We start from the raw sequence: 14223 nt of genomic DNA on the forward strand, positions 1-14223 counted from the left end.
GGTAAAAGGTGCTTTCATCTGAGAAACGGATTGTGATTGGGACATAAGAGTTGGAGAAAAACTTACTTTTTGTTCCATGTACGTGTATTTAAAAAAAAATTTAAATATGAACCAACTAAAATATTTTCAAAGAGAAAAGCTAAGAGAATTTATCACCTGCCAGCTTGCTCAAAGAACTTACTAAAGGATATGCTTCCATGGGAAATAAAGTGATACCTGAGGAAAGAACTGGGATGTAAGGGAAAAGAAAAAAGAACATATAAATGGAAAATATGCTAGTAATTTAATTATTGATTATTAAAATAGTTATTTTGAGTTCCTTTTACTGTAATAAACTCCAGCAAACAATAACAAAGAAGGGAGGGATTAATAGGTAAATACTCAAAGCATAGTGGAATCATCCCGCCCTTGTTCAGAGCAGGATCATTTATCTCCCAGACTCTAGAATATTCATTTTAGTGTCTCTCTGCCCCCATCCTCAGTTTCCTCCTCTTTATCCAGTGGTTCTGCTATGACTTGGGATTAACTCCGAGCTCCTTAGAATTACATATAGCTTGAGTTGGCAAACTTTTTTCATAAAAAACAAAAAACAGACAGTAAACATTTTAGGCCTTGTGGGCCCTATGTACAGTTTCTGTTGCAATTGCTAAACTTTGCCATTGCAGTGTGAAAGCAGCCATAAACCATAAGGAGGTGAGTTTCGATAAAACTTTATTTACAGAAAGAGGTGACAAGTTGAATTTGGCCCACAGGTCAGTTTGTCAACCCCTTGCGTATAAGATCCTTTTTAAACCTGCTCCAAACTCCAATTCCAATTGTTCCTCTTCATTTACTCATAATTTCTACTTCCATGCCAAATTTATTTTTGTGAAAATGCAGGATATATATTTATAGTAACACCATATGTAATACCCTAAGCCTGATCCCTGAACAAGGTGAATTAATTATTTACATCTTTATGATATCTATATACAGGGTAGTACTTGTAGGTATCCACTCCCACTTGAAATCCTACAATCTATAATGAAGCAAAGCCCAAGTGTCCATCACTAATGGAAACCACTGCCCCTCCTGGTCATTTACTATTAGAGGAAAATTCCACTTTTTCCAACGGAAGGCCTAGGTAAGAGTTTTCTTCATTACGGTGCAAGAAGAAAAAAGGAGACCATTCCTTCAATCTTCCCTTAACTGTTTAAGCCATCCAGAGATTAGACACTCAGTCAACCCTAGGAGATGAGGACGGAAAAGTGATGTTTCTTGCATCCAGTATCATGAAACAAATTCATATTGGTTGTAGAAGTCACTAGCTCAGAAGAGAGAAGCAATGGTGGATGCACACTCCAGAGTGTTGTGGCATGAGGCATAGGAAAGGCATGGCAGGTTATACAGTTAAGCTAGACTTTCATTAAACGTGGCTGCGCTACCTTGAAAATGAATAGCTTCAGTGGGACATGGGTCAAGTGGATACTTTTACATATGGGAGAGATTTTCGTATGTTTATGTTCTTGTTATAAATAAGTAATATAAGTATAGTATAAATAAGTAATATAATTATAATATAAATAAGTAATATAAGAGATTAATGACAAAACAGATAATAAGCATGATTGAAAAAGAAGGGCCCAGAGATTCAGGATAAAATGGGAGTTGGAGTTCAAGTAGAGGCTTAGTCTTAGGTTAAGGAATGTCATGGATTGAATTATGTCCCCTCTCCTCCCCCCAGTGCATCAACTTGGTTAGGCTGTGATTCCCAGTACTGTGTGGTAGTCCTCCATTTTGTGATTGTAATGTTATGTCAAGAGGATTAGTGTGACCTCACTCAGGTCACCTCCCTGATCATGGTAAAGGGAGTTTCCTTGGGGTGTGGCCTGCACCACCTTTTATCTTTCAAGAGATAAAAGGAAAGGGAAGCAAGCAGAGAGTTGGGGACCTCACATTACCAAGAAAACAGCACTGGGAGCAGAGCGCTTCCTTTGGCCCTGGGGTCCCTGTGCCTGAGAAGCTCCTTGACCAGGGGAAGATTGATGTCAAGGAGCCAACAGAAAGAGAAAGCCTTCCCTTGGAACCGATGCCCTGAATTTGGACTTTTAACCTACTAGACTGTGAGAGAATAAATTTCTTTTTGTTAAAGCCATCCACTTGTGGTATTTCTGTTTTAGCAGCACCGGGTAACTAAGACACCTCTACTACTAAAACTAAGGAAAAAACAGGAGGAATAGATATGCTTATTGATGGGAGATGAAAGAGTTCCTGCCTCATAACTCTATTTTCTCTTACATGGCCATGTGATGAGAATATAAGGGCAAAATACTGCACACCTAAAGATAATAAAATTTGAAGTAAATCCAGAAGAAGAAAAGGTATTTCAGACTTTTTTATGAATGTGTGTGTGTGTGTGCACGTGTGTCTGCACACGTGTCTCCATACATGAATTTATACGGCTGAGGTTAAGAAGCCCTACACTAAGCTTTATTTGTTCCTTGTATTCTTCCTAGAAAATGTTCTGCATCCCACCCTACCCCCTTTCCTGAAGATCACAGCCAGCCCTTCAAAAGTCAGCACCAGATCCCAAGTGAGTCTGATTACTTCAGCCTTCCCCATGAGCAGTAAGTAGTCCCAGACTCCCTGGGGTTCTTACCTGTGCTCCTCTCCCAAGGCTACCTTGGCAAAGAGATGGCCGAAAAGAATATGACTAGAGAAATAGAAGACTCTTACAAACTGGTCAGGAGCTCTTCTCAGGACTGAGGTAAGTCACCACAGGAAGAAATGACAAGGGCTAATACTTGCTAGCAAGGCCAGGAGAGGCCCAATGCAAAGAATGCCAGCCCTTTAAGCTTTACCCAGGACTTCCCACACAGAGTCTGATCCTAGAAACTGTCAGAAAATAAAATAGACTTTGCCCAAGGCTTAGCTGGTGCCCACTCTGACTCCATTTGCCAACTATGGAGGCAGTAAGCAACCTGGCTTAGAACACCAAGAAGGAGCCAGATTCAGAAAAGTCAGCTCAGCAACAGGACTGAGAAGAGGTCAGATATTAATTGGTTTGTAAAACTTAGAGGAATTCTATTCTGACCCAAACTATTTATGGTACTGAGAAGGGAATTGAAATCAAGCGTAAGGGAAGTATCTTGCCCAAAGCAAACAAGTAGACCAAATTTTGTTGTTATTTTCTGTGAGTAGAATTGAATGAGATGGTGAGCATGTGCACTTCTGTCCATCTGGGATCTCTCTGTCCCTCATTTCATGTCCCTGGTCCTTAAAAAAAAACAGGCTCTCTTTTGGCATGGAGGAGCTTCAGGGATGTCATCCAGATGGAGGACTGGAGGACCGCTCCCTCGAATGTGGAATGTGGCAGGAAATCAAAAGAGTCCTTCTCATTCCCTCTTGCCTGAGTTTCACTAAGAGAATTCTAGGATCTTATGTTATGACTTCAGGGACAGCAAGAGATCATGTAGTTTTACCCCTACCTGCAAAGAGGCCTCTTAGAAAGTGCCGGAGGTAGAGAGGTCCCCAATAATCCTTTTGCTATGATTATCAGGACTGGGAATTGGAAAGGAGCTTTTTTTGTTTTGTTTTGTTTTTATCTGAAAAACCAATTCCCAAAGGCTACTGGAAAATCTTCATGTGCTTAGGGCTGGACGGGCATAGCCACACGCATATTTTTACTCTCTTTCCACTCCCTCTATTAGTCAGCTTCCTTCCATCAAAACTCCTTTCTCTTTTCAGAACCATTTCTCCATTGTTCCTCTCCCTGAAATTTCTCCCAACAGCCCTGGTCTGTTAACTCTCCTCCCTCCCACCAAGCTATCCGAACCTCCCAGGGAAGTATGACCCCAGATAGACAGGAAGGTGACTCAAATCTGGGAAACCTCAACCGGAACAGCTCTCTTATCTCCATATTTAAGAGATGGATGCTCTTAAAACTAAGCTAATTTTCTTAGGAGCAAATACATTGTTTAGGTGCAACATCAAAGGAGAAAGGAGAGGAAGTTGATTTTTTAACTGGGTGCATTTAAAGCCAGAGAGTTGATGGGGTTACCTTCAAGAGAAAGGGAAGTTGGAGGTTTGAGGGAGACCACAGGAAAGAGTCTTGAAGGCCCGTTCTAATCACACCAAGCAGAAATTGAATATTTTGTTTTTGCAGCTAATATGGGTATGTCTCCATGTTGCTACATAGGCTTATGATTATCATTTTATTAACTTCCTATCATTCTGTTCCATTGGTATTTAGTTATGCATTCCAGGATACGGACACATTTAAGTTGTTTTCAATTTTTTATTGAACGTATGACACTACAGTGTGGATCACTCTGCATGTCATGCTTTAGTTCTTTTGAGTTATGCTCTTAGTATAAACCCAAGGACTTAGAGGTTTGCCGAGTCAAAGTGTGCAGCTTACAATGTCATCAGCAGTGTGTAAATTCTCATCAGAGTCTTCTTAGGATTATTATTGTAAACATATTTGGAAATTAAAAAATCAAAAATTGGATCCATGTTCCTATTTTCTTTTACTTTTTCACTGTTGTAAAAATGTATATAACACAACCTTTGCCAAGATAACGTTTTTCATGTGTACACTTTTGTGACATCAATTACATTAATCATGTTGTGTAACCATCACCAGTGAGGGAAAATAGGAGTCACTGTTTAAGAAGCATGGAGTTTCCGTTTACTTTTTTTAACTAGTTAAGCTGAACGTTTTCTCAAATACTTATTTTTCTCTTGCATTTCCTCTTGCGTGGCTTTTCTATTCATGTGACCTGTATCAGGCTTTATAAAACAGCAAGGGTTAAAGGGATTGAAGAGGAGGAGAGGCAATGGGTGTGGAGACTAGTTCTGAGAAGACAGCAGGGAAGGTAGCTGTAATAATCCAGTTCAGGGTCCAGTGAAAAATGGGGATTCAGTTAAAAACCATGGCTTAGACCTTTTTTAGGCAGTAAAGGCAAGAATAAAGTAGAAGAAAGGAAATGAAGTGCTGATTGACTACTTGATAATCAGGTCGTGTGCTAAAACCCAGGTAAAGTAAGATTCAAGTGATATGATCAAGGTCTCCAAACTAAGCAGGTGAGTGTCAAAGTTTGCTCCAGAAATTTGTTTTCAATCATTGAAAAGAATTTTGAAGTTCATGTTACCCACGTGAGATAGATATAACTGTTCCCCATTTTATAGATGTGAAAATTGACCGTTGGAAAGCTTAAGTGACTTGCTCAAAGCTCACATAACCTTCAATTCTCAAACCCATTTTATTTTTTTTATTTTAAGCACAATGGAATGTTTAAGATACCACACTAACAGTGTATCAAAGCTCCTTTCCCTCCTCAGAACAGTTTCTCATAATGTTGTCTACATGTTGGTGGAAAGACCACTGGACTGGGAGCAGAGAATTCAGTTTAACTCCTGGCTATTCCACTGATTAGCACATTATTCCACACAGATGCACTGCGAATCACTTTATCTCTTTGGGTCACCATTTCTCCACTGTGAGGGGCTGTGAATACATGATCTCATTCCTCATGGAGCAAGCTTTCCTGAGGGACTCCCACCCATTCCCACAAATACTTTTACAGCTTTGCTAGTATGACACTGGAGGAGAAGAAGTTAACCTTGAAGGAATCCCAGAATGTTCAGAAAGCCTCTTCCAACCTCCAGCACTATATTTCAAGGTTCTTTTCCACTTTTCTTACCCAAAATCCAGAATGTCTCAGATAAAATGATGAGTTCTTGACTTTGAGACCAAAACATGAGTACAAAAAGGCTTGCAACTAAATGTCTCTCTTTTCCAAAACAACCTCATTTGAAGCATCCTGTCCCCTTGTTCTCATAAATACACTCTTAATTGTCAAAGCACATAATCTGATTTCGGTTCCAAAGATGTTTGTCTGTTCATTGACAGAATTTGTGATAACTATTGAGGAGGGCCAAGGGGCAGAAACCCTGAATGTCACAAATGGAATTACTCAACCTCAGCTTTCCTTTTCTATTTTTAAGCTGAGAGTAGTCTTGCTTGGGAAGTTTTGGAATGTGGGGATGATATTCTGATCACTAGAAATTACTCTGATTACTGACCCATTACGTGAGGTAGGACTGATTTCTTTCTAGGGATGGAATTTATGAACAACCTCACTGTCTTCACTGAGTTCATCCTCCTCGGACTGTCTGCTAAACCCTACCTTCAGGTTCTGCTCTTCGTGCTCTTCCTGTTGATTTACCTCCTGACCTTGCTGGGGAACCTGGTGATGATCCTGGTGATTAGAGCTGATTCTCACCTCCACACCCCCATGTACTTCTTTCTTGGACATCTGTCCTTCCTGGATCTCAGCTTCTCCTCAGTCACCGTGCCCAAAATGCTGCAGCACTTCCTGTATCTGAAGAAAAGCATCTCAGTGTGGGGCTGCATCACCCAGAGTTTCTTTCTCACTCTCTCTGGGAGTACCGAAGCCTGTCTGCTCTCTGCCATGGCCTATGACCGCTACATCGCTGTCTGCCACCCTCTGCTCTACACCGTGGTCATGAACAGGCCTCTCTGCACTGCAATGGTCAGTGCAGCATGGGGGATGGGGTTTCTGAACTCACTAATAAATAATCTTTTCAGCCGCAAGTTACATTTCTGTGGGTCCAACATCATCTCCCACTTCAGCTGTGAGCTGCCATCACTATTCCTGCTGTCCTGCACTGATCCCACTGCCAACAAGTTGCTTCTCTCTGGGTCAACTACATTTCTGGGGCTGCTGACATTTCCCCTGATCATCTTCTCTTACTCCAGAATCATCTCTGCCATCCTGAGCATCCCCTCCTCTGGAGGCCAAGGCAAAGCCTTCTCTACCTGCTCCTCCCACCTCACCGTGGTGCTCTTGTTCTATGGGACAGCTCTCTTCAGGTACATCAGCCCTCCTTCAGGCTCATTGTTGGAGCGAGTAGTCTCCATTCAGCACACTGTGATCACATCCTTGCTGAACCCTGTCATCTACAGCCTCAAGAACCAGGAGGTAAAAGCAGCTCTGCAGAGGATGCTGAGGCAGAAAATGTCTTCCTCAGAAGAGGGCATCTCTGTGTGGTGTTCAGTCAGAGAATGGGGAGAAGGGATCTTCAGAAACAGAAACACCTTCTGAGGAAAGAAGACATTTTAGCCCAGAGGTTCTAAAAGCATTGTCTCCAGACCAGCAGCATCAGCATCACCTGTGAGTTTGCTAAAAAGGCAGATTCTCTGGCCTGACCCCAGAGATACTGAATCAGAAACTCTGGAGGTGGAGCTCAACAATCTGAGTTTTATCAAGTCCACCAGGTGACTGTCATGCATATTCAAGTATCTTAGGCTGGGTTCCTAAAGGGGCAAAACCAGTGAAGCATACATATGTAGATATATAAAAAGAGATTTATTTCAAAGAAATGGCTCTTGCAGTTACGGAGGCTGGCAAGTCCCAAATCTATGGTCAAGCATCAGGCTGGAGGCTCCCCCTGACTCACATGGTTGCAGAGACTGACAAATCCAAAATTGGCAGGTCAGAAGGCAGGCTGCTGGCTCATATCCCAAGAACCGGAAGTCAGAGGATGATGAATTGAATGCAGAATCAAGAAACAACTAGCTTTGCTAGAACATCCATATGTATTGGATGCAGGTCATACCTCCAATTAAACTCCCCTTTCAAATGATTGGCTATTCACAACATGTCACAAAATGGAGGATGATTATATAACATTTGCAAACCACTGAGAACCATGGCCTAGCCAACTTGACACCTAACCGTAATGATCACATACAGTTTGAGAAACACTGTTTTAGGACAGGAAATGTTTGACATGACTTTGAACATGTTATCAAAAGGGACTAGGCCATGGAGAAGTACTTCATGCTTGGTAAAGTAAAGGGCCAGTGAAAGAGAAGACCCTCAGTGAGATGGATTGACATAGTGGCTGCAACAATGGGCTCAAACATAGCAACGATTGTGAGGATGGTGTGGGATTGGGCAATGTTTCATTTTGTTGTATACAGAGTAACTATGAGTCAGAACCAACTCAACAGTACCTGGCAAAAACAACAATGTTTGAGAATCCTCACAACTGGACCAATAAGCAACATCATGATAAAATGAGAAAATAGTGACTTTGTCAAGGATTCCATTTTACTTGGATCCACAATCGACACCTATGGAGGCAGCAGTCAAGAAATCAAATGATGTGTTGCATCAGGCAAATGTGCTGCAAAAGACCTCTTTAAAGTGTTAAGAAGCAAACACGTCACTTCTGAGAGCTAAGGTGCACCTGACCCAATCCATGATATTTCCAGTCATCCTATATGCATATATGAAAGCTGCATAAAGAGGACCAAAGAAGAATTGATGCCTTTGAATTACGGTATTGTCAAAGAATATTGAATATACCATGGACCGCCAGAGGAATGGACAAATCTATGTGGGAAGAAGTACAGCCAGAATTCTCCTTGAAAACAAGGATGGTAAGACTTCTTATCACGTACTCTGGACATGTTATCAGGAGTGCCTAGAGAAGGGCATCATGCTTGGTAAAGCAGAGGGTCAATGAAAAAGAGGAAAACCCTCAACAAGTTGGATTGACACAGTGGCTGCAACAATGGTCTGAAACAGCAATGATTGTGTGGATGGCACGGAATGTGGCAGTGTTTTGTTCTGCCATACACAGGTCGCTATGAATGGGAACTGGCTCCTTGGCACCTAACAAAAACAACAACATTTGAGAAGATTGTCTTTGGTGAAAGGCAAACTAAGAATTAATTTCTCAGAATGAAGAATCCATCTTGAACGAAAGAGTAGGTCAGTAAAGCAGTCAGGACAATAACATTTGATTGTATGATCATATCAACTGCTTCACTCTGCAAGGCTGCTAATGGGGGAAAAACATCCTACATTGTTTTAGGGCATGGGGGCGGAGTGAGGAAGAGTTGGACTGCTCCACTGAAGCTGCCCCAGCTTATTCCTTCGTGCTTTCATTCTAAAGACCCTTCAGGTGCCAAAACGGCATTCAGGCCAAAGGACAGGCGCTCCAGAATAGCAACCCTCAAGCATTTCACTCACCTCACCTGAGGATACCTGGGAACACCAAACAACCAGAGTACCTGGTTAGAGGTCACTGGTTTATCCCAGAGAGCACTACAGCCTGAGGCTATAGTGGAGAGGCAATAGTCCACAAGAGACATTACTTCATGCGTGATCGCTAGTGCTTTCCACTGAGACTTTTTGCATTTTGATCTGGTTCCCAGGGCTAGGCTGTCAGGAGACCTGAACAATGAGTTCTGGTTTCTTTACAGTTTGACACAAGACCATTTTTTCCCGTTCTTCCTTGTGGACTCCAGGCCCCTCTCAATCTTTTTTTTTTTTAACTATAAACTCCAATATACTTACAAAACCGCATGTACATTTTTAAGAATAAAAATAAATCAATCAACTGTGTACTCATTGCCTGACTTAAGACAGACTATTTCGAGCCCTAGAAAGTTCCTTGTGTATTTCCCATCATATCACTCTCTTCCTCTGCCCCGGGTAACCACTGTCCTGAATTACACAGTACTCCATTATATACTTTATTACCACTTATTTGTTATCCTTAAGTGCAACTGTTGAGTTCGCCTATTTTAAACTTTATGACTAGATTCACACTGTGCATACCTTCTTTCTATGACTTGCTTCTTGGGCTTAACATCTTTCTTGTGTTTTAGGTATGCCTTTTTATAAGCAGCATGTAGCTGCATTGTGGTTATTTTATCCAGCCTGAATTCCTTCTTTTAAGAGGAGAGTTCATTCATTAACTGTTACAATGATTTTTGATATATTGATAGGTACTTTCTCTTTGTTCCACTTCGTCTGTATCTTCCTTCTCCTTTTTCTCATTCCATTCCACTTTTCCCTCTGGTTGCCTATTCTTTTGATGGTTACACTACTTTTTTTTTTTAATTTAAATCTTGTTTACTTAACAAAGTCTAATGTCAGTAGTTAGACCCTCATTCAAAAATAGTATAAACACCACAAGACACTTCATATCTAAACATTACCACCCCAACTTAAATCTACTCCTATCTGCTATTTTAGTTCTTTCCTTTTCCCTCACAAATTATACATTATTATCACTACTTTATACAGTTTTAGTTTAGATTTACCCATATATTTCCCATATCCTTGCTCACTACTTGTTTTTTCAACTGGGACCATTTTCTCCTACCCAAATTTGATCTTTTAGAATTCTCTTTTGAGTGACAACCTGTTGGTAACAAACATGTTTGTCTCAACATGACTTTATTTCTTGAAAGATCATTTTCTGGCCATAAAATCCTAGATTGTGGCCTGAGTTGAAGTTCTATTCTCACAGATGGGGCATACATTTTTTTCTGCCAGTTTCCTTGAAGTCATCCCTCTGCTTAAAGTGTTTCAGGCCATACACGCACAATGATTTCAGACTTCAAGTCCATCTGAGCACCAGCTGTGGTTATGATTTCTCAGGAAATATCCCCTTCTCTGTTTACTCAGCTCCAGTATCAAAATAGCCAAGATTTCTCACAGTCCCTGTCATGTGGTGGATTATTTATTCATGCTTACTCTACCGTCCCTTATTTTTAACACTCATATAGTGTTTACTATGTGCCAGGTATTGTTTTAAGAACTTTATATATATTAAGTAATTTAATGCCCTGAGCAACCTTATGAGATAGATACTATTATTATCCTCATTTTACAGATGAAGAAACCGAGGCACAGAGAGGAAAAGTCACACAGCCACAGGTCACACAGCTAAAAGGTGAAAGAGTTGGTATTTTTTTAAACGTAGGCAGTATGGATCCAGAGTCTGTGTTCATAACTGCTGGGCTGTACTGCCTCTGGGATTTGAGTGAATGTGTGTCACTCTCATGCTGTTGTTTATGAGGGTTCTTTCTATTTAGATTCCACTGTTAGGATTCCTACCCTACATGGTCCCTAGAATCTTTCCCCTGCTCATTGTATCCTGTGCAGCCGTCAAGCTGTTTTGGTGCCTGCTTAACGTCTAGAGTTTGTGCTTTCTATCCATTTGGGCCCTTCCTTTAATGTCAGTTTTGGCAAACTATTAACTTTTCTTATTCAACATATTAATTATTTCAACTAAGAATGTTGTTTGAGATCATTGATCTTCTATATTTTTAGAAGTAGAAGTCTCTCCTCCCAAAAAAAAAAAATATATATATATATATTTTTTTGATGCCGTCCATTCCCACCAGGCCTAACCAAATTTCTGGCCCAGGCCTCTTCTGGCTTCCAACCTCACAGTGACATTTTGAGTGTCAACTTTTTGAGATAAGTGCAAAGGTACCATTCAAGTACAGTCCCTCCTTTTCAGAATGAGGTTGACAGACATTCACTTGAACAAACTAATGTTTTAATATGAACTATTCATGGCCAATAATAAATATACATGTCAACAATAATAAATATACATGTCAACAATATATACTGACTACATGTTTCCTCCAATGGAATACATAAAAAGGTATATTTAAACTTCTACCTTGACAGTCTTTGAGTAGAGGTAAACTTTTTGGTGTTATTGTTTTCTTTTACTTTCAAACTAAAATAAATTAAATTCTAAGTAATAAATGGTATCTGGGAATACTAGGTATTTTTTAGCTTGGGATTATTTTTGCTATTACATTTCCAATTTAAAAGTCATTACAAACTTAATAGAAAAGTAAAAGTGGTAAAGATAAAAGGGGAGATTAAAAATAAATTTATGACTTATCAAGATATATCAGAATTTCATTACTTTAAATTCTCAATAAAATGTATAAGTCAGTACCTGCAGTATGCTGAGATATGACACCATATTAATTGTTTCAGGAATATAAATTAATCCTCTAAATCCTTTGGCGTCAACTCCTAATTTGCTTATTTTAGAAGTAATTAAGTCTTCTGATTCCTTCAGAGAAAACGGATCTTGCTAAGGAACATAACCAGCCATGTACTTCATTTAGAATATCTGATCTTCCTAGAAGTTCATCTTTAAGGGGTCAACATCTGAGGTATATTTAGAAAGTAGAATTAGGAAAATTTGGTTGCCTATTAAATCTCATGAATGAGGGAAAAACAAGAGCCTGAGATTATTTCATTTAATTTGGATTTATATTAACTGTTCCATAATAGAATTTTTGTCAGATTTTGCTATCATAAATAATACTGTGATTGACATCTTTGTGCTCAAATACTTGTCTACATTTTGTTTCCTTAGGAAACATTCAATATGAATGCATGAAAAATGGAGTCACAAAGATAATAGTAAAAATCATTTGGGGAAAAGAATCTTGTTTTCATAAGCTACTATTAGATGTTTGTCCCTTCCCTCATGATCTATCTTCATTCCTGGCAACCCCAGGGGCATTCCCTGGTTCCCTAAGCAAAGACTCCTATTTTTCACAAACTGCCAAGAACACCTGCATAGCAGGAATTGAAATGGTCCTGAACCATTACCATTGCTTCCAGTGCCTGGAAAAACTGATCTTTTTGCAATATTCAGTTTTCTGACCCAGGAAAATGATATCACTATGTGTTGAGGTATTCTACTTAGCAGACAGATAAGAAATTGAAGTTGTCAATGATTTTATTCTACTTGGGTCAACAAACAACACCCATGGAAGCAGCAGTCAAGAAATCAAATGATGTATTGCATGGGGAAAATGTGCTGCAAAAGACCTCTTTAAATTTCTAAAAAGCAAAGATGTCCCTCAATCCATGGTCTTTTCAATTGCCTCATAGGCCATGAGAAAGCTGGATGATGTAAAAGAAAAATATTATGCATTTGAACTGTATATGCCATGATTTATGTATGTCAGTGTGGTCAAGGTGTTACTCATGCTTTTCAAATCTTTCGCAGTCTTACTGATTTTTAGTCTGCTTGTTTATCACATTGTTATCAAGGGTAGAGTATTAAAACCTCCCAATCTGACTGTGGATTTCTCTATTACTTCTTTCAGTTCAATTTTTTACTTGATGTATGTCAAAACTGTGTTATTAGGTGCTCTATCGGTCAGCTATTGCTGTATAACAAACAACCATAAAATCTTAGTGACATATAACAGTAATTATTCAGATTTCTCACTCAGGTCTACAAGACAGCTGAAGTGGATCAGAGTTAGGCTGAAGTCTGCACCTCAGCTGAGCTTGGTTGCAGGCTGTGGGGCTACTTCACATATTTCATTCTTGGGTCTTGGCTGAAGAGGCAGGGCCTATCTGGGCATATTCTTCCCTTCATGGAAGTAGGAAACTTCCAGAATGACAAATGGAAACATGAAACATCTTCTAAAAGGAAGGCACAGAGCTGGAACATTGCCACTTTTGCTCACGTTCCATTGGCCTAATCAAGTCATATAGCCAAGCCCAACTTCAGTGGGATAGGAAAGTATATTCCTTCCACTGAGGTGAGAGAGAAGTAATGAATACTTGCTGAACAATGATCTAATCTCTACCAAATGTAGAATCATTATATATTCTTGTTGGATTGACTCTTCTATCATCATTAAATGTGCTTCTTTACCTCCAAAAATGTTTCTTGCCTTAAACCTACTTTATCTGATATTACTATAGTTACACCAACTTGCTTTTGCTTAGTGTTTGCTTGGGTATCATGTCCATCCTTTTACTACCATTCCTATATATCCTTACATTTTAGATATGTCTCTTATAAGTAGTGTATAGTTGGGTTTTCTTTTTTAATTCAATATGATGATATTTATCTTTTAATAGGGTGTTTAGTCCATTTAAAGAACCCTACTGGCATAGTGGAGCCCTGGTGATACAGTGCTTTTTTGTTTTTGTTTTAGTAGCATAGTGGTTAAGCCCTAGGCTGCTAACTGAAAGGTCAGCAGTTCAAACCCACCACCTACTCTGGGGGAGAAAGGTGTGGCAGTCTGCTTCTGTAAAGATTTACAGCCTTGGAAACCCTACAGGGAAGTTCTGCTCTGTCCTACAGGGTTGTGTGAGTTGGAATTGACTCAACAGCAGTGGGTTTGGTTTGATTTTTTTAGTCCATTTACACCTAATGTAATTATTCATGTATTTGAGTTTCAATTTACCATTTGACTGTTTTCTATAAGTCCCATCTGTTCTGTGTTCATTTTTCTCTCCTTTCCTGCCTTCTTTTGAATTTAATAAGAATTTTTATTATTCAACTTTTCCACTTTATTAACTTGATATACATTTTTTCACCAATTTTAGTGGTTGCCCTAGAGATTACAAA

General features: G+C 39.6%; 1 protein-coding gene and 1 long non-coding RNA gene across 2 annotated transcripts; both read left to right on the forward strand.

Moving 5' to 3' along the window:
- The first annotated feature begins 677 nt into the window (after nt 1-677).
- On the forward strand, nt 678-2819 carry LOC135231212 (uncharacterized). Its single transcript, XR_010321862.1, has 3 exons — nt 678-2360; nt 2496-2572; nt 2657-2819. It is a non-coding gene; the product is annotated as an uncharacterized LOC135231212 (long non-coding RNA).
- Nucleotides 2820-5889: 3070 nt separating this feature from the next.
- Nucleotides 5890-10785, forward strand: LOC100658078 (olfactory receptor 8S1-like). The gene has a single exon (XM_064284317.1). It carries the CDS (start codon nt 6102-6104, stop codon nt 7107-7109), a length of 1008 nt encoding a protein of 335 aa, XP_064140387.1. The 5' UTR covers nt 5890-6101; the 3' UTR covers nt 7110-10785.
- Nucleotides 10786-14223: the final 3438 nt, after the last annotated feature.

The sequence above is a fragment of the Loxodonta africana genome, chromosome 4, assembly GCF_030014295.1.
Source record: "Loxodonta africana isolate mLoxAfr1 chromosome 4, mLoxAfr1.hap2, whole genome shotgun sequence".
In the NCBI taxonomy this organism is placed as follows: Eukaryota; Metazoa; Chordata; class Mammalia; order Proboscidea; family Elephantidae; genus Loxodonta; species Loxodonta africana.

Excerpts from the sequence above, each read along its gene's own strand:
- LOC100658078 (XM_064284317.1), top strand. The coding sequence starts at position 6,102 with ATGGAATTTATGAACAACCTCACTGTCTTCACTGAGTTCATCCTCCTC.